Below are 20,634 nucleotides of genomic sequence, written 5' to 3'. Positions count from 1 at the left end.
ACCCATAAAATGAAAGCAAAATCAATGTACTGTACTATAAAATAAACAAGACAGTATTGTAGATGATAAAAATTAAAATTATTATTTTTCCCTTACCTGCACTGATATTGTTTGGATGGGGGGCTTTTATCCATTTCCCCAGTCACACCATCAATCAATCAGTGGCTGAACTGGATTCCAGTGTTACAAAAACAAATAAACCGAAAAAGCCTCAAAAACAAAAAGGCAAAATAAATAGCAAAAAAGAAGTACCAAACAATCTGCTCCAGAAGTCTGTTTGACTCCTGTAATGTTCAAAAACCAAGGCACAGTTTCTGATTGGTGCAGGCACCCTGGAAACAATAGCTGACAGCTGCATCAGATGATCTGCTTCCGAAAAACAATCGAAAACCGGAACACTTACTTCCAGGTTTTCAGCGTTTGGGAACCAAAGCGTTTGAGAACCAAGGTACCACTGTACCAAAATCTGTAGTGTATACTTTAACAGTAGTAGCAGTTTTTAGAGTATCACTTGGATTGCCTTTTAGAACACAGGAAACTACGTTCTCCCATTAAGCTCTACATTGTCTATATAATGACTGACAGCTGCCCTCCAGGATTTGAGTGGAGTCTTTGAAACCTAGAACTCTTCCATGCAACACATGTGCTCTACCAATGCTGAAGGGAAAAGCTACACAAACACCATCAGATTATACATTATGCTATAACTGGTGAACCTGCAAGGGGGTGGGGTGGAAGTAAAGCCTGGTCCTAGAATATTAACCATCAGCCAGCACTGATTCAACTGATTCAACTCAAGGACACAACACGTAGCAGTTCTTGTGTGCAAGTGTGTTCAACTCAAGGCTGAAATCTGGTGGGACATTTTAACACTGTTTTGTAAAGATACATTTGCTAGAGGCACACATTTCTCAGGAAATATCTGGAATCTAGAATTGAATCAAGGAGTTTTTATTTTAAATATTCCCAGTTTCCATTGCTTTTAAAACACACAGGGATCTTCCCCACCCTTCTCCAAAGCACCAATCATTCCTTTGCCAGAAAGAATCACCAAACACCAACACACGTCAAAAAAAGTTTAATATTGTCACAAATATTCACTTTGCACTAGTAAGTACTGCTGCTACTAGTGGTGCAATGTAAAAAGACTTTCTAGCATTGCAAATCCAGGGAATCATGCAGATCTTCAGGAAGACACACACGCACACACAAAGCTGAGCTTACTGCTTGTGACTCGTGTTACCACACAACATTCGATCACAGTGCACCAAAATGCATACTGAAATGTTTATTAGCATGGGGAATCCAAATCTTGAGGAGCAGAGAAGAAAAATAAGTCTGCAAATCTCTTTTCTTCTGGCCAATGGTGGTATTTAGTTGAACAAACAACAATTCATACTTCGGAGAACAAAAAGATCTAAAATGGTAGTGGGTCGCTTCTGCGGCAGCTGTTCAGAAAACTAACTGCAGGCTAACCAAACTTAAAAGACAAGCTAGCTAATTTTGTATTTGTGCAATTCCAAATAGGAAGGGAAAGGTGATGTGGGTGGTCTGCGTGCGACGGCGAATTTTTTCTGTGCAAATTAGGCAAGTTTGCATAAATTAATTTGCACCAGAAAGCTTCACGTTATAATCTGGCATGCTTATTTTACTTGCTTTTTTTAAAAAAAAAGCTAAAAGATTTGAATCTGCTAAGCTTGGCTGATTTGCAATGGGCAAATGCATTGTTACTAAGAATCTTAACAAACCAGGGGGGTGGGGATCCATGGAAAGGTAAATAACCGGGGACTGGGGGGGGCAGGATGCATCCCACATCACTATTTGCCAGCCCTTTCTATTTGCTGAGTGGCAAGCTGGCTTGACTTGCAAGTCTAGCTGAATCTAGTCCCAATGCTGGAAACTTCCTTGCTTTAGGCACCTTTGGAGCAGGCTGGTTTGGTGTTACTTGCCTGCGATGCTTTCCCAAGCACCCTGGAATTCCTTGCCCCACACCCTATGTGGATTGACACAAGGACAGTTCCTTGAAACTTTACTCATCTAATTGTTAGATGCTGCTGCTATCTATATATCTAAAAGCAGGGCTTTTGGGGCGCCATTGCTATTCCAAGAGAACAAGGGACACGTTCATGGTGAGTTCCAGCACCTCTTTTTCTAGAAAAACAACACTGTTTAAAAGCCTGGTTCTGAAGTTAATGTCACTTTTAAAACCACATGGAAAGGTATATACTTCCAAACATCAGGGGGCTTCATTCAGCTCCATTAAAAATCAGTGTGATTTTGGCCTCCATAGGACCCACTGTTAATGGCGATTAGGATGCATTTCATTCCACCCCTTCCCCTATTATTTATCTAGACTCAGAGTGTAATTTTTTTAAGCACTCGTGTGAGTGCTGCTATGTGGGAACTAGCTGTTAATGCAGATTAGAGGGCTCCCTAGGAAAGCACCCAAACACCACTTTGCTCACTCAGGTCTGGTCATCCATTCGCTCCCATACATATGGACATACCAGGAGGCAGCGGCTGTGTCTGGGAAGCTGCCTGCTATTTTAATTTGTCCACCACTTTCCAGGGCAATGTTACATTGGGTGCACAAGGGCATTGTGGGAAAATTAAAATGGCAGCTTCCCAGTGACAGCTGCCAAAGGCTCACAGCCAAAGGCCTGGGCAAGCCAAAAAGCCAGGTTAACTCCAGCTTTGGCAGGTGGTCAAAGATGTTGGGAATGGTGTGGCCTTGCAGTGCGGCACAACGTTTCCAGAAGCAAATACATGCCGTGGACTTGCCAGAACTCCCCTAGATAACCTGCAGCCATGTCACTCCCACATTGCAAGCACTCGGGCAATTGCTACACAAAGGCAGTCCGTGAACTTGGCTCATTACACTGGTTCTCAGAGCAGCAAGGGAGACCAGGATGCCCCTTTTAAAAATTAGCATCCTCAACTCACCAGAATCTAGCCAAACCAAGGGAAGGGCACATGGAAAGCTACGGTCAGAGGTTTGGATTATCTCTGGGGTCAATCCTTCTCTTGGTTTTTTTTTGTTTGTTTGTTTGTTTTTTTTACTAGCACAGGCTTGCCTTTTGGAACAGCACAAATCTTACTTGGAAACATGACATCATTCACCAAAGCAGCGGAAAAAGCCAGTGATATTAAGACATGTCATGAGAGCCCCTTATTTCTTTCCTAGTGGCTGAATTCAGTGAGCAGAAGACAATTCTGGCTGCTAAAGGAGACCTTGCTACAGGAGCACGGAGTGCAGTTCAGCAGATGTGAAAACTTCAAAGTTGTCTGAAAGGAAAAGGGTGCGGGGAATCAAACATTTGGCTAGAAATTCGGAAAAGAACTGCTAAGCCCTCTTAGCATAAGCATTTGTGTCCTACTCAGCACTGTTGGTGGTATATGTATTTAACATGGAAGTAGTAGCAGCTGGAAATAATACACTTGACACACAGAACCACCTGCTCCTGTCCTTGGACATCATTTGGCTGTAATTTTAGACTTCGAATAATAAACCTATTTTTGACATTTGTTTAAATTATAGATCCTCATTTTTTTCCTCCTTTGAATGATTTACACACGGGGAATGTACCAAATAGGGCAGAAAAAGACACATGCAGACAAGGGGTTCAGAGGAGGGAGATATTATCAGCAACAGCAGCACACTCTATTCAGTATCCTATTTTTATTTTTTAACTCCAACGCTTCCATAAAGCAGCAGTGGGACTCTGGGCTTCCCCTCTTGCCAGTTCAGACTACGGAACTGCTACTTTTCGCAAGGAAGTGCTCGGAAGGCAGAATGAGCCAGTGGTGCAGAGTTCAGTTATGCTCAGCGTCACGCAGTCTACATCCCACAGCAGTGATGAGGGCGGCCCCTTTGCCACTGCCATCTTCGGAGAGAAGGAATGTCACATCGCACTTGGGGGCCAGGTCCTTTACCGTTTGGTGCATGACCCTTGAAAAACTGTGGGGGGGGGGAATAAAAAGAGGAAAATGTGAGGGAGGGCTTCTCTCTGCCAGTCCATAATCACGATAAGGTCTCAAGATTACCAAGGAGGTTTCATTCTCTTTTCAGCAGCAATGCTTCTGAATACCAGTTGCTGGAAACGGATAACTCAGTTGGTTAGAAAGTGGTGCTGATAACGCCAAGGTTACAAGTTCGATCCCCATGCATCTTCCTGCATTACAGGGGGTTGGACTAGATGATCCTCAGGGTCCCTTCCAACTCTATGATCCTATGAAATTGCAGGAAAGGAGAGAGCTTGTGTGCTCACATCCTGTCTGCAGGCTTCCCACAGGCATCTGGTTGGACACTGTGAGAATAGGATGCTGGACCAAATAGGCCACTGGCCTCATCCAGCTGGCTCTTCTTATGCTCCTCCATGTTAAACCTTATGTCAGTGAACGGAGCTAGACACTCAACATGCAGACTTTACAGAAGAAAATGGCAGGAGATCGCAGAAGGAAGCAAGGAGCAGCTGTGATATAAAGGGAATTCCTTCTCACTGTTTTCACACACCCATCCGCAGTCATTTCTATAAGGCATGCACCTGAAATATGCATCTGAGTCCATTCATTTTTATGGAAATGAGAATTAGAAACCCCTTATCCTTAACCTATGCCTATGGAGTCTGCAATGAAACATAAGCTCAAGCCCAAAGGAATGGTGGAGTACACAGGGACTACTCATTAAGTGAGCACACAGTAAGCCACAAAACATGCAGGCTAGAAGAAAAGGCTCCCTTGGCTATTTCATCAGAGCATCCCCAATCTCTCACAAGCCAAGCACTGCTTTTCACAAAGCTTTAAGACACTTCCCGGACCACAGACAGCAAAAGCACATAATTTCCCAGTACTTACTGTGGGTGAAGCTTATACAGCGTACCATCGACGCCCACCGTTACATCCAGGTGGTCCAAGCCTCTGTTCTCCCTTATTTTGTCTACAACGGCAGCCATCCCAGCTCCACACAGCTGAGCTGCCCTCCTTGATACTGCGCCACACACCGTCTTGACGATGATACTGTCATCACAGGTGCTGTTCAGACCAAGCTGCTGGAGGATTGTACGGACCTGAAGCAGCGCTAACCTGTCACTGTTGAGAAGACCCAAGAGGAGAAGGGGAAAGAGAGAGAAAACAGAGGCTTGAATTCGTTTCCAAAATCCTCTGCTTCGGTGGACACCAGGGATAAGGGCACCAGATGCTGTTGGACTCCAACTCCCATCAGCCCAGCAAACATGGCCAATGGAATGTGGCCAACAACATCTGGAGGGCCACAGGTGTATGCAGTCAAAGACTCCGTTGGCTGGGTACCATGTGCATCACTGAGTGTAAAACTGAAGCCCTATTCTGGCATTCAGGCTAAAGATACATTGGCTGTAAATGGAGGAGCAGGCACCCAACATCCCCCTCCCTGCTGGAATGCCAGCTCAACCTCAAATCAGTCCACATTAAGTGCAAAGGTCCTCCCCACACAAAAACCCTCTTTGATGCTGAATGCAGGAAAGTCTCAAATGGAGCCAGGGAAACTTTTGTGTGCACTCCTGCCCTTTCCCTATTTAAGACCACTTACGTCATCTCCAGACACCTAAATACAACACTGGTATTGAAATCCACATGGCTAAAAATGCCTCCCATCACACTCTGAGCAGCCCCTTTTCACCGCATTCAAACTATCCTCACTTTCTCAGGGTCTGTAATAGGTATTGGTCCCAGAGAACAGGAGAGCATTGCCCTGCTGTACTTCCAGCTCTTCTGGAAGCCATTCTTTCCCCAGTTGATCTGTCTCTGCTCTTCGCAGTGGTCTGCCGCTCTAGAGCTGTTTCTGTCTCCATCTATTCTGATGCAAAAAAAAAAGCACTACAGCGGCAGCTGGTGTCAGACTGCGGTATTACAGCACTGTTGCAGTATTACAGCAACGTTAGGAGGCAGACCCTAACATTTGCTACTCAAGCGGCAAGTATACTGTAATATAAGATTGTTCGAAATGTTTGAAGTTAACTGGGGAATATGATGCAGCACCAAGGAGAACCATCCACACATCCAGGAGGGCGTGCGGGAAGTCAGATTTGGAAAAATGTTAAATTTGTTCAGATTTGGGGAAATGTTGATTTGTTTTAATTTAATTTAATTTGTTTTAATTAGTGACCAATTTGGGGAAAACAAATGAAAATCAATAAAAAAAAAGATTGGCCGAAGTTTGCTACTCAAAAAATGCAAAAGTAAAAATCAAACCAAACCAAACCATGAAAGAGAACGACAAATATGGACTGTGTAAAAACTCACAGTAGATTGTGGAGTATTATTATAATGCTGATATTATTACCTAAGATTTCCGAGAAAAAGTACATCTAAGCTCACTTACCTCTCTATCTGTGAAAGGAACTTTGTTTCAAAAATGCCCCTCGTTTTCAGTGTCTCTGAAATTTGACCTCTGAAGAGGAATCCTCTTTTCGTGAAGTCAATCAAAATGTTCCGGACGATTTCCCCCAAGTACATTCCACTGATCATCTTCTCATACCTGCAAACCACAGACAGAAGAGGGGTTCAGAATGAAGGGTGTGTGTGTTAAGGACAACTGAGAAAAGTTTTACTGGTGATTAATCCTTAATCTAGAAAAGCCCGATTATGTTATTCCACCCCATTCATTTCAATGCAAAGGGAACACAATGCATATTTGGGGGGGGGGGCACAGATACAAATACATTTTGTTTGCAGGCTGAAAGCAACAGCAGGCATTAATACGCAGCTATGTTTGCTGAATTGATTTCTGTTCTGGACACAGCAGAAACATGCAATTTCCTCTCTTGTTTATGTTGGGAGTTTTCAGACACCCACCAACCTTGCTGCCTCTGTGCACCCAGGCTGTGTGTTTGTTTTGAAGTCCAATCAGGTGATCACAGTAGTGCATGTGACGAAAACCATCTCTGCTGCAGCACCTCAGCACAAGCCTTCACCCATTTCCAACATTTCACCCGCAAATACCTTTGCTTGCCGCTGTTTAATGAGTAGTCATCAACAGCTTTGTCATAGATTGTCCTGATGTCATCTAGGCATCCGTTGTCTCCAAACGCGCCCCATTCCATGTTCACACACATTCTTCCTTGCTCTCCTTCTACCATCTCTATGTTTCTTGTTTCTTCCATGTAACATGCATTGCTGCCAGTTCCTGGAACAGTGAAAGAATCAGATTCAATACCAGAATAGACCAAAAAAGGACACAAAAAATCATCTGGTAGTTATAGGACCTACTGCAATGGGTCTTAGAATAATGAGGCACCCAATGAACCAAACTAAATAGCAAGTCCCATTCTTACCCACAATGAGTCCAATTTCACAATTGGGATCTTCATAGGCACAAGTCATCATAGTCCCGACTGTATCATTCACCACGGCCACAACATCCAAGTCAAATTCCTTGGAAGAAGTAACAAAATTATATACTACAATTGCTTCTCTTGAAACACGGCGGAGTAGTATTCACCAATGATTAGAAGTTCAGGGAAACAAGCCCATGCCTGTCATTTGCAAATATCGTAATAATCAGGAAAACACAGGTCTGTTTTAAATAATAGCAATTTAATTTTCATTCCAATGTCCAGAGGGCTGGATTCAACTAAGTTGTTGCACTGGCAGAAGCCAGAGCAACAAGTTCTGCCAGCAGAACGTGAAAACCACCCTTTTCTTCCCCAACACCACACCATCCACAGATCTGCTCAGGAAGGTTAGGAGAACCCTCAGAACAGGGGATCTTAAGCAATGCAGAGGAAGAATAAGAACACACAACAGTGACTCATAAAACAAACAATACATGATCAACACCATCTGCTAATTTTAAGAAATCACAGAGGGGGGAACTCACTTCTCTTCTTTTTATTCCTTCCCGTAGCAAATTAACAACATCCTCCCCTTCGCAGTCAGTAGCCTTAAAGCCCTTGGTCCAGTTCAGAAGGATGCCCTAAGAAAAGGAACAAGAAACTCAGTTCATTGCAATATCAGAACAAACCAGAAATAATCACCACCTGGGCATCCAGCTGCAGTAGCAGACTCAACCAGCTAATGAACCCACAATGGCATCAAGAGCTCCTCATATGAATACATATGCAGCTGTTGTTCTTGGAGATCCAAACCGTGGGGTGGTATTTACCACTAGCCCACATTATCCAAGTAACATCTTCTGAAAGATGATGAATGGTGTGATGTCATTGTGTTCAGCTTCCAGCCGAGCACAAATGGCAGCCAATGAAGTGGAGCAGGGGGAATATCTAAACTACAAGTGAGATGACATCATGCATCTCCTTTCATTAGTTGTTACCATGGGAACATGGGTTAACAACAAAGATTGATAGCAACCAGCTATGCCCCTGCAATATCTTGTTTCGGCATCACTTTTAAAGGCATGCTGCAGTTAAGTCTAGAATCTGCAGGTACGGTGGGGCTTAACTCAGTGATAACAGCCCATGCCTTGCAGGCAAGAACTCCCAGGTTCAATCCTCAACATCTCCATTAAGGCCTTGGAAAGACTGGAGAGGTGGCTCCCATTCTGTGTAGATTATTCTGAGCCAGATGGACCACTGGTCTTAACTCAGTATAAGGAATACTGACTGTGTCAATATTCTTTGCATGTGCAAAGCTCACACTCATACTTGTCTGCCTGCATACCTCTTCTCAACCGCTAAACTGCAGCTGAAAATCCACTCTTAAAAAACACATATGGAAAAGTTTCATTACAGAAATAAGAACAATAACTTACAGCATCTAAGCTTGTCTGTTTGCAAGGGAAAGAAAACGTAAAGCCCAGGGGGAGTCGTGCACCTTTTATTCCCATGTAGTCCAGGAAATCCGAGATGCAGGAAACAATGTGATCAAACAGCTGGAAAAAGCAAAATAAATTAGTGTGTATCACAAGCACTGTGCAGTCTCTGAAAAATAGCAACAACACAACATCCTCTGCACTACATGCTCACCTCCTCTCCGGTACCTTGCATGACTTCTATAGGAATGGCATAGATTTTATTGTGCATCTCCACCATTCGCCTTTTACCGCTTCGGATCTTCACAAGCAAAACTCGGAAGTTTGTTCCTCCAAGATCCAGGGCCAGGAAGTCTCCGTTCTCTGCAATGAAATAATTTTGACCAAGTAGGAAGTGAGGAACAATGCATCTAAATTTTCCGAACTTTTAGTCCCCAGTGCTTTTACAAGAGGAAAAGCTCTGTCATCTACTGTGAACTCATTGTGTTTCCAGTGCTGGGTTTTTAATCAAGAGTTTACACAACTTTTTATGTTGGTGACACACTTTTTATACAGTGGTACCTCGGGTTAAGTACTTAATTCGTTCCGGAGGTCCATTCTTAACCTGAAACTGTTCTTAACCTGAAGCACCACTTTAGCTAATGGGGCCTCCTGCTGCTGCCGCGCCGCCGGAGCACAATTTCTGTTCTCATCCTAAAGCAAAGTTCTTAACCTGAAGCACTGTTATTGGGTTAGCGGAGTCTGTAACTTGAAGTGTATGTAACCCAAGGTACCACTGTACATGCATCATTTTGCAACACAGTAATTCAGTTTTACTAGCAAACAGGAAGTTAAACCTTTCCAGCCCCGGGAGGAGCGTGGGCGGAGCGTTCGTGTGATACGCCAACACACTAACGTGCACCTTTGCATGGTGTAAACACATCCCTGCCTTGTCAATGCCCTCTGGTGTGTACACAAACAGAAACCCACCTGACGCTAATGAAGCCATGCCGAAGGCAATGTGAAACTGGTGGGTGGGGCTTCACGGCACTCTGAGGCGGTAACGAGAACGCATCCTTACACTGAGCTCAAGTTATTCATGCATTTAAACAAACATGCTTAACCTGGCTACTTTTATTTTGGTGAAAAAGCGGCCTAATGCAATGGAATGCCCAATGCTGGTTTACTGCTGAAAGCCGCCCCATATTCTACTTACCCTTAAAGGGGCACTTTCAGAATCAAGCAACAAAAAACAGGACGGGACCCTGATCTGGACACACAAACATGAATGTTTTTACTACAAAATAGAAGCAGCCAGGTGAGAACATACTTCTTCAAAATACATGACTTACAGCACATGTAGTTAACTGAAGGAGAGCAGAAAGGAGGACTGAAAGAGGAGTATTCCCCTTTTTTGGCTCATTTTTATTTTTTATTTTTTTAAATAATATTTATTAAAGATTTTCAAATATAACAGAAAAAGAAAAACATCCAAATTTAAAACCTAATTTTCATTGGCATCCTTCCAGGACTTCCCCTCCCCTCCCCCTCTTGTATTCCAATTCTTTCAAATAGATTCAACAAATTCTTACCCCAAATTTTAAAATTATTTATCATTGACCCAATTTAAAAAATATTTTCCCATCCCCTAAAATCGACCTGTTCCCTTCCATGAGTTCCCCTCTTTAATATGCAATACAGATTAAAATAAACAGAAAAATAGAAAAAAGAATAAAATGTAATTTAACACCCTTTGGATTCCAAATTTCCCTCCCCCCTTTCCCGGTTGCATTCCCAATGTCCGTCAATATCTACTGTCATCCTGGAGCTCCCACATCTAAACCACAGTCCTTCACCAGTCCGCTTTGCCGTCTTTTTATTAGTCTTTGCCGTCTTTTGGTCATCTTTGATTTCACATGTCCAATCTTGGAAGGAGTCTATCTTCCAACTTTGTCCAGTTCTTGTTATTCTTGTTGTTCTCTCTCCTCCTCTTTTTTTTTTTTTTTCCTGCTCTCCTGCACAAATGTTCTAATTCCAAAAAGCTTCTAATTCCTCTGCAGAGGCTTTGTTATTCAGGAACAAAACATTACGTCAAGTCCCTTCCATTCTTCAATAGATAAATCTATTGTCTCCTTTAGTGTGTAGACCTCTGTAGACAAAATAGTGTTCCATTTCTGCAGTTTCCCAGGAGATAAAAAGTCCTATTCAAATTCGATGCCAACAATACTTGTAGTGTCCCACAGCTCCTCTAGAGGTATTATAGTAGCTCAGTTTCCTTCCCCATCACACCCAACAGTCAAAGTAACTTATTATTCCTTGTTTTAAACAATTTATATCCAATTTGTAACAAATGTGACCAGCAAAGTCCTCGTAACAAAGTTCTCTTTTTGTTCTTCCGCTTTGACAGCTCCTTTGACAGCTGTCAAAACCTCTATTTCTCCTCTCCCGGCGCTCTTACGGATCGCTCCCGGGGTTTCCGGGGGGGGGGGTTGCCTTTTAATTCACATTCCACTTTTCTCCTCCAGCCCAGTCTTATAATTTTCCATCGCGAAGTTAATAATTTTATCAAAAAAAGGTTGCACTCGATCTTAGTTGTCAAATCCTTTGCTTTAGCTCCTCTACAACAGGGGGGAGGCTGACTTCCTTTTTGCACCTCCCCCGCTCACTCCGAATTTAAAAAAAAAAATTCCCCTTTTTTAATCCAAGTTCCAATTACTCACGGGTTATTCTTTTAAAGTCCAAATTTTCAATGGAAGAAGTCAGCGCTCTCCGTCGAATGGCATGCGGCTTCGCTCGGCAGGGGAAGCGGAGGACTCACAGCACCACCACCCCCCGTCACCCGCTCCGCAGCCTTTAAAAAGGCTCCTTCGCGGGTCGGGGGGACGCAAACGGTGCCCGCCGAGTCACCATGCCCATGGGTTTCAGCGCCCATGGTTTTTGAGGGTCCCCGCGTCGCCGGCGCGGTAGAGCCCAGCCCCTGCCGAGCAGGCTCCCTCCGGAGCTCGGAGGGAGTCCGCCATTCGGCGATGGCGCCAACCCGGAAGGTTTTTTGGCTCATTTTTAAATGGCTCGCTGCTCAGGATTCTGGGAACCGTCTTACTGAGGGGAGAAGTCGCGTTTAATTAGTCCATCTTGCCTGATGCAAGATCACATCAAGGTCGCAATGACTGTGCAAAAATCCTCTTGAGTCTTTCAGCATATACACCCCCTGGTGCTGGGCAAAGATGCCCCTAGGCCCTGACTGGTTAATGGAAAAAGCTACCCTTCTGCCTTTCTGATAAAAACTGGTCTTTGGCCTGGGTCTAATGGCCCCTATTCAGATGTTGATTGTGAATCACAACAACCACATATTCCTGGGTTCAGCTTGTTAGTGAGGTCTGTGACCCTAATAGAGGATGAGACAAGCTAGCTTTGTTATTTTTTATCTGTACTTGAATTCCCAATGGTATCTTTACATTCTAAGCCTTTTATTAACCACCTTCTATGGTATTGGGTTCTCATGTTTATTTTTACAAACATTTGTGCATTTAACCTTGGGTGGCTTCTTAGAGTAAGTTCGGCTCGGCATCTTGTACCTGGCTGAGTAACTTGTAGGTTGGAGGCTCAAAAGACAGTGAATAAACTGTTTGGCTCTTATATGTGTGAATCCCAAGGACACCCAGAAAAAAATTGAATTTTCCTAGGCTAAGGATGGGGGGGGGGACCAACAGGGGTGGCGGCAGTACTAGTGGTCAGGCTTGGTTTTTTCACTAGTCTCTCTCTCACGCTGACAACTTGGAATAACAAAACACTACATGCTGGCAGTGTGGGAAAGGAAAGCCCTATACGTAGGAAACTTATTTACATGGGGACAGTGGTGGGGGAAACCCTTGGTTGAACAAGTAGGATTTCTCTACAGGGTGGAGGGTGGGGACACACTGCAATGCAATTATTCTCTTCAAAAAAGCAAGAGAAGTTGGCTCGCTGGGAATGGATGAATTACTATACATACATGGAACATTAGCCAGCAGATGGCGATGTTTCTCCATCTTCATTTAAAAGGTGTGCTCTTTCAAAGAAAGGCAAGCTTTTGTTTTACAGAGAGCCATCAGGAAGAGAGACAAGGAAATGCAAGAACCAATTGAGTGCAACATCAAAAACCCACTGGAAGTCTAAAGGACCACTCAATTAATGAGTAAGTGACAAAGCAAGGACTCCTGCCCGTTGCCAATGGCATTTTTTTATGTGGTGAAATGAGGCTGAACTGATTTTATCTCCACTTGATTCTGGAATACCGAACCTGACCAGAACCTGTACAGTGGTACCTCGGGTTACATACGTTTCAGGTTACAGACTCTGCTAATCCAGAAATTGTGCTCTGGCGGCGCGGCGGCAGCAGGAGGGCCCATTAGCTAAAGTGGTGCTTCAGGTTAAGAACAGTTTCAGGTTAAGAATGGACCTCCAGAACGAATTATGTACTTAACCCGAGGTACCACTGTATGTGATGTGTATGGGACGCACTGTATGGGACGCAGGTGGCGCTAAAGGTTAAAGCCTCAGCGCCTAGGACTTGCCGATCGAAAGGTCGGCGGTTTGAATCCCTGCAGCGGGGTGCGCTCCCGCTGCTCGGTCCCAGCGCCTGCCAACCTAGCAGTTCGAAAGCACCTCCGGGTGCAAGTAGATAAATAGGGACCGCTTACCGGCGGGAAGGTAAACGGCGTTTCCGTGTGCGGCTCTGGCTCGCCAGAGCAGCGATGTCACGCTGGCCACGTGACCCGGAAGTGTCTCCGGACAGCGCTGGCCCCCGGCCTCTTGAGTGAGATGGGCGCACAACCCCAGAGTCTGTCAAGACTGGCCCGTACGGGCAGGGGTACCTTTACCTTTACCTTTACCACTGTATGTGATGTGATGGGTTTCAAACTGGAATTCTCCACATCCTAAGAAACCTTCCAAAAGCACATCTACAATCTGAGCAAAGATGGGTCGTGAATGTTCACTGGACTCATTTGACATAGCAAAAATCAAATCAGGCAGGTGTCGGCAAACTAAGAAAAAAGTGGTCCCAAGGAATTGTGAATCTTAGCTCATCATGGAGCAGTGATATGTTTTTATTGCCATCCTCATAGAAGAAAGGCATGGGAAATTTTAGTTGGACCACAATTGTGATTTTCTGTTTCTGATGAATTGAGATGACTAGAGCATATGAAAACCTCATCAGCTGAAAAGTGGTATATTAAGGCTAAAATCCTAAATACACTTACTGGGGAGTCAGCCCAATTGAGCACAGTATGTGTTACTTCCAAGTAAACATGCATAACTGCACTGTAAACGTACTAAATAAATCTGTAGGACTGATATTAAGGATCAATATGGCATGGCACATATTTATTAGAGCTAATGAATTCAAAATCTGTTCATCTTTTAGATACAGGCCAAGATTTAAACAGGCATCTACACCCTCTGCACCCCGTTGCCTCCTCAGAAAATGCTTCCCCCAGGTTCTCCAAACTGCTCTTCAACATCAATTGGTTCTACAAAGCAGTTTGCAGCTTTCCAAAGTGGGGAGGGGGACATCAGTCTGAGGACATAATCTATTTTATTTCCATTTCCCCAATGAAAAGTGATAGCAACCTGAAACTGCATTTTGTGTTCAGTTTTCTGAACACAGAATTCTACAAGAACAATGGGTGGGGAGGCAGTTATGGAGGAATGTCTCCTTAGCTGCATTTGGGGGTGGGGCTGTAAAACGTTCCTTTTTTCATTTGAAATGTCCCCCTAGAGCAACTTTTCTCACTGGTCCATATGCTTTTAAGTTATTGCATTCCACTCTTTAATTCTGTGAACTTGATATGGTTGTAACTCTATTTTTCTCTCTGTGTTCTTAAGTCACTTTGAACTGATGCTGGGAAAGCAGCACCTCAGTATTTTAAAAACAAGCAAATCAGAAATGCATGGAAAGAATCTGGGGGCTCCCAGCCTTAGATTATTAGCTGCCTCACTCTGCAATGAGGAAACTAGGCTGCCTCTTCCAAAGGTCCCTTCCCAAGGACTAAAGACCTACCTGTCCCATCAGGTGTGCTGCGGACGAAGGTGGGCAGCATTTTGACTTTGGCATGATCGTGAGATTTCTTCTTGAGGCCTGCTTCTATTTCCATCCGCATCCTCTTCTTCACCTGCAGCAGCTGCTCGTGAGTGAGCTTGAATTCAGCCAGAGTCTCGTCTATCAGGCGGTGCTGCTCTGACAGGCGGTATGCTACCGCTGTCACCATCGCAGCGCCCTTGCCGCTGCCGCTCTCTGACAGCAAAAAGCGCACATCTGAGTCGGGCACTAAGCGGCGTACGGTTTTGTGCAGCCGTCGGGAATACCTGAGGAGGGGGGGAAACAGTAGGTTCAGCAATAGGAATTTTTCCTTAATTAAAGGTGTGGGGGGGAAATCACTGGGTCAGGCCAAGGAGCTGTCTAGACAGTGGATAAATAGGAAACATGTGTCCCAGCTAATTTTGTTGGACTACAACTCCCATCAGACCCATCTGATGGGCTGGACTACAACTCCCATCAGTGGTCAGGATGATGGGAGTTGTAGTCCAGCAACATCAGGAATGCTACAGGTTCCCCATCCTGATCTAGTGTAATAGCAGTTTGCTTTATAGATACAAGGCAGAGCTCCTAATGATGCAAAAACAGCACATATAACTGCAATCCAGACATTAACTGAGAGTCGATGCCATCTGAGAGATGCAAGGAACTTTCCTGTGTCATAGTCCCACACCTGACCAGAAATATCCATACAGGAGAATGCTGTGGGAAGACTAAAGGACATGGTTCTTTCTAAAACTGGTAATGCCACCACCAGGAGAGTGACAAAGCCAGCGTGGGAAGGAGCCACATCGTCCAGCTCTTGCATATGGTTCCTCTCTGCAGACATCACAGGAGCAGAGTAAGAAATAATCACAGGAAGTAGCTCCCACGCTGCTCCAGCATTGCAGGCCTAATGGACGGGGCACTGGGAATGCCTGCCTAGCGCACAGATACTGATCCACACCCACTCTGCTTATATGCACGCATACACAGCCAACACCAGAGGTGGGTGGGAGAACGGCCATTGGGGTCTACTGGCTGGGTGATTTTGTAGAATCATGGAACTGTAGAGCTGGAAGCGTCCACAAGGGTCATCTAGTCCTACCCCCTGCAATGCAGGGGCTCAAACCCATGTTCCTGAGATTAAGAGTCTCATATTCTACCAACTGAGCTAGGCAACAATAAAATGCTTAAATCAGCCTGCTGAAGTAAAGCTAGCTATGAGCGACTTTTGTGAAAAAGAGATGGTGAGCTCAGCTCAGTTCTGCTACTGAAAACAAACTCCTAGGCTCAGAATGTGCTTTGAAACATATAGAGAGGCTTGGAGGGCCACATTTTGCCTCTGGGAGCCCAGGTTCCCCAGCCCCAGCAATATAAACCTTTGTTGCTCTGTTTCTCCAAGACAAGTTATCTTCCACATACAGGCAGATATGTTAAGAGTAATATCCAGGCAACACCAAAACAAAACAAAACAAAACAAAACAAAACAAAACAAAACAAAACAACAACGAGCTTCCACAGCTGCTTTTCCAATGGTGTGGCATCACTTGTTTATTTTCTTTATTAAATTTCTATACCACCCAAGAATCACAGGGTGGTTTGGAGTGTGTAACTGCAAAGTACCCCCTTGCATCTGTATGGTACAAATTAACGGGGGGGGGGGGATAAACTACAGGCCATTGCATGTTATGGGCACATCACTGCAATGTGCAGAAAACTAGTTGTAAAGATTGTCTGCTGCAAGCAGCTACCTGGTATCCTGAGGGATAGCTCGGCTGGTAGAGCCTGAGACTCTCAATCTCAGCGCCGTGGGTTCAAGCCCACGTTGGGTGAAAGATTCCTGCATTGCAGAGGGTTGGACTACATGATCCTTGTGGTCCCTTCAAGCTTCTATTACTCCATGTGCATTGCCAGCACTGCCTCCTGCCTAACTTACTGAGCTGCCTTTGGACTGTGATATTTACAGCCCCCTTTCACCTCCTTTGAGAGCTCTGTTTACTTAGCCCAAGTCCAGAGCACACAGCCAAATGTCAGCTGGATGTGCTACATCTCTGACCTTTTGCAAGAGACAGTCCCTAACAGGTGCCAAGATGTAATTATGGAAACCTGGCAAGCTCTTACTGCGGATGCATCTTGTAAAGGGAGCCATCAACCCCCACGGTGGTGCGCAGGCGGCCCACTCCCTTGTTGTCCCGCAGCTGGTTAAGGATGGCACCCAGAGTGGCAGCCACCAGGTTGGCAGAGCGGAAGGAGACGATTGTGCACACGTGGTGGACGGCGACGCAATCTTCATGGGAGGGCTCAACCCCAAGACGGGCAAGTATCTCCTTGGCCTTTTGCAAACCCTCCTTGCTCCTAAAAACAGAAAACGCAAAAAAGTTACGATAAGGTAACACAATCCTGACGGATGGGCAGGTTGCTCACCAAGGGAGAGTGTTGCAGGAGTCTGAGAATGGGTGCAGCAGAGTCCCAAGGAAATCTTGCGAGGAAAGGAAGGGGAAGGGAGGCTGAGATTAGAATCTGCGATATTAAGAGCCTACAGAGCACAGAGGTTTTCAGTTCCACTGTGCTGGATTTGGGTGGTGGGTTCTCGTACTGTGCACCATTTGTAATCAGCGGGACCAGTTAAGGGTAAAATTCTGGAAGCCATTGTTTTAAAATAGGCCACATGGTGCAAAGCCAGAAAATGTCAGGTCAAAAGGCTGCAGCTTCAGAAGACATACATACACTGATGTGATGTCATTTGAAAGCTGAAAAGTGCTGCCTACTAAAATAATGACAAAACCCTATTTTATTTCAAAGCCCGTCCAGGAGTTGCTCTTAGAATCCAACTGCATATATTCCACTCCCCTATTCATTACACAAGTATTCTAGGTTGGAAGCGTAGGAGGAAAGCTTCAAAGCTACTTACTTCTCCATGGCAGAAACGTGCTTTGTTTCTAGCTTCCCTTTGGTTAAAAGTTCGGGAGTGATTCTCCCCTCGAAAAGAAGACCTTCTTTGGCCATTTTGACCAGGATCAGCCTGACGAGCTCGCCCATGTACATGCCACTGACCATCTTCTCAAACCTGGAAAGATATTACGGCAGAAACACAAATCAGACACACTCACGAGTAGTTTATAGGCGTGTGGCCCGCTCCTGCATATAGTTACCCAAGATCAATTCCCAGTAGGTGCCGACGGGAGGCATCCTTAGGGTTCAACTCCTTCTTTAGCCATCATGTTTACAGTGTGGAAATCCTGAGCAAATCACTCTCCCTCTCAGCTGAACTCAACCAAGACCACCCATCCTAACACACACACACACACACACACTTGCCAACAGAATAAAATTAGGAAAGAATGATGGGTAGCAAAAATGCAGGGAACTTCCACTCACTCAAGGGGGGTCCCCCAATTTCTGACAAATTTTCTCCCAGCTGCAAGAACCCCTCTGCCATGCTAGTTCCCCAGGTCATTCTAGAAAGTCCTGAAACCATCCACAAGGGAAGGAGGCAAGAATGGAAGGAGGCTCTGCTCATGGATCTTTGGTTCCAAGCCTTAAGGTGTAACTCCCAACCACAGGTAATTATGGAAACCTTTGGGACAGGCATGAAAGTCTAAAACAAGAGGGGGCCACTAGGGGGCGCATTGGAAGATGGCCGACAATACCATCTCTCCGACCCACACGGGGTAATTAAGAGGCTGTTATGGGAGTGGGCAGCCTCCCTTGTTGCCCCAAGGAAATGGGGAACACCGCCCTTGCCTGCTGTGCCCATATATCACCCCCTAATTCGAAAGAAGGGGGTGAGGGCCCTAGGCAGAATGCCCCCGTGTGGACCTCGGCTCTCCTGGACGCTGTTTCTGATCGCGCACTAGCTGCAGCAATTTGGAATAATTAATTACAAAAGAAGCAAATGCACATATTTCAAGTGAAGAAGGGGAGTGAAGTCTGCTAATTTAAGTGACCTCTGCGAAAGAAGACGACGGGTTGGAGAAACAGGAATATTTTACGATGAAGATACACCAAAGGCTGGATATGTTGACAACAACGGGACTGAATGGGGGGGGGACCCTTTTTTACTTTCCTTCTATGTGATTTACAAGAACCCCTCCTCATTAGAATCGTCGGTTGAACTGACCCAAGAAGGATGATTAAGGTCTGTGTGGAGATAAACTTTAACCAAAAGTATGCTTTATGGAGATCGAGAAGCAATAAGAGCTTTTGGGAATGGCGCAGCAATTAATTCAGAGTCGCCATCTTGCCAAAGGATTTATAGCCGGGAGGAAGAATGGGCTTGTTTTCAGACTGCATTCCTAGTGAATCTCCTCAGAGGTTTTGAGAAAGGAGGCAGATTGGTGAAGATTAATGACGCTAAGACTGTTTTGATGTATGGAAGTGATGTTATATGGAAAACGTCTGGATATGGCTACTGGATAAAAAAAATAATATCCACGCAGGATTACAAACTGTTCTAACCAGCTTGCGGAGATTATCAGAGGTCACAAAGAGAAAGAAAAAATATATGAAAATAACAACAAGAGATGTGGAAAAACAATAAGAAAGGACTGGATAGTACTGTGAACATCATAAGGTTAGATTTGTGGACATTAAAACAGCAGTAAGAAGCAAGAAGTTGATTGGATCCCCTCCGGAACTTGAAATATGGGTACCCTCAACAAAAATTTAAAATTCGGCTGTGTAATTTGGAATTTATGTAATTTGGTTTGATTTGATGTGATTGGTCGGTTAATAAAAAAATATTCTTAAAAGAAAGTCTAAAACAAGAACAGTAGAAGAAAGGAAGCTCAATTACAATTGCTTCCCAGGGTTAACGGAACCCCGATCGATCTCCCTGTCAAATTCAGTCCGGATGTCTTCTAACAAGCCATCGTCTCCAAAGGCTCCCCATTCGGTATTGATGCACATCCGCCCTTCGTCGCCTTCCACCAGATCAATGTGTCTCATTTCTTCCATGTAGCAGGCGTTAGTGCCAGTACCTTAAAAGAAGGCAATGGGATTTGTCAACAGGCTTTATATAGAGAGAGCGCGCACGCACGCGCAAACCAAAAATGTCAACACGCATTATGCTTGGCAAAGGAATCAAATGTCAATACCAATGATCAAGCCAACTTCGCAACGCTGGTCATCAAATCCACAGGTCATCATGGTCCCTACGGTGTCATTGACAACTGCCATGATGTCTGCATCGTAGTCCTTCAAAATGAAAGGGAATATTTCTAATATGCAATTTTAACAAACACCTTTTGATAGGCATATTCTACTTGCTACTGTGACTGAGAATCTCAGTAAATGTTATTTACTGGGCACATTGTTTAGGTCTGCTGGCTGTTCGTGGTTTCATATTTTCTCCCCTTATTACTACTAACCCAGGGTCTCAAGATCCTTTTCTTCTCAAAAACTCCATCAGCCAAAAAAAAAAAAAAAAAAAGACTCATTGACTTCTGGACCACTGAAAGACCTATCCTATCCATGTCAAATGCAGCTACATACACAGAACTTTCCACTACTTGAAACTATCTTAGGTTTCTCTTCTAGGTCCATTGACTTGGCTGCAAGTCCCATTCAATGGGGGATTCAGCTGGACGAACTTCCAAGTTAACATGCATAAAACTTCACTGTGATATTAAGAGAGGATTGTTTGAATCTAAGGCTGTTGAGTCTATGGAGGTTTGTTTGGTATATAATATTATCTAGAACAAGAAATGCTATATAGCCCCCTCCCCAAGAAATTGGTTTCTTAGTCTGAACATCTTCTTGGCTCAATACTTTTACTAGAAGTTAAAAGCAATGTGAAATTAGCAACCATCTAATCATTCTACAATGACACTGAAAAAGACTGACACAATTC

At 44.4% G+C, this 20,634-nt stretch overlaps 1 protein-coding gene across 3 annotated transcripts in view; it reads right to left on the bottom strand.

Moving 5' to 3' along the window:
- Positions 1-1,063: 1,063 nt before the first annotated feature.
- The window catches only part of HK1 (hexokinase 1), a 50,272-nt gene continuing 30,701 nt past the window's right edge, over positions 1,064-20,634 (bottom strand). For all 3 annotated transcript variants that reach the window (XM_079976257.1, XM_079976256.1, XM_079976258.1), the window contains exons 6-18: positions 19,880-19,979; positions 19,579-19,762; positions 17,695-17,850; positions 16,905-17,138; positions 14,766-15,070; positions 8,961-9,109; positions 8,747-8,866; positions 7,856-7,951; positions 7,311-7,410; positions 6,979-7,162; positions 6,359-6,514; positions 4,855-5,088; positions 1,064-3,958 (exon numbers count right to left, since the gene is read on the bottom strand). In XM_079976257.1, the coding sequence (XP_079832383.1) occupies positions 3,814-3,958; positions 4,855-5,088; positions 6,359-6,514; positions 6,979-7,162; positions 7,311-7,410; positions 7,856-7,951; positions 8,747-8,866; positions 8,961-9,109; positions 14,766-15,070; positions 16,905-17,138; positions 17,695-17,850; positions 19,579-19,762; positions 19,880-19,979 (2,163 nt within the window). In that variant the 3' untranslated portion in view covers positions 1,064-3,813. The remainder of the gene's footprint in view (positions 3,959-4,854; positions 5,089-6,358; positions 6,515-6,978; positions 7,163-7,310; positions 7,411-7,855; positions 7,952-8,746; positions 8,867-8,960; positions 9,110-14,765; positions 15,071-16,904; positions 17,139-17,694; positions 17,851-19,578; positions 19,763-19,879; positions 19,980-20,634) is intronic.

This window comes from Podarcis cretensis (genome assembly GCF_951804945.1).
Source record: "Podarcis cretensis genome assembly, chromosome: 5".
Taxonomy (NCBI): Eukaryota; Metazoa; Chordata; class Lepidosauria; order Squamata; family Lacertidae; genus Podarcis; species Podarcis cretensis.
Note: the sequence above shows the minus strand (reverse complement) of the source record. Positions and strands in the feature narration are given on the sequence as shown.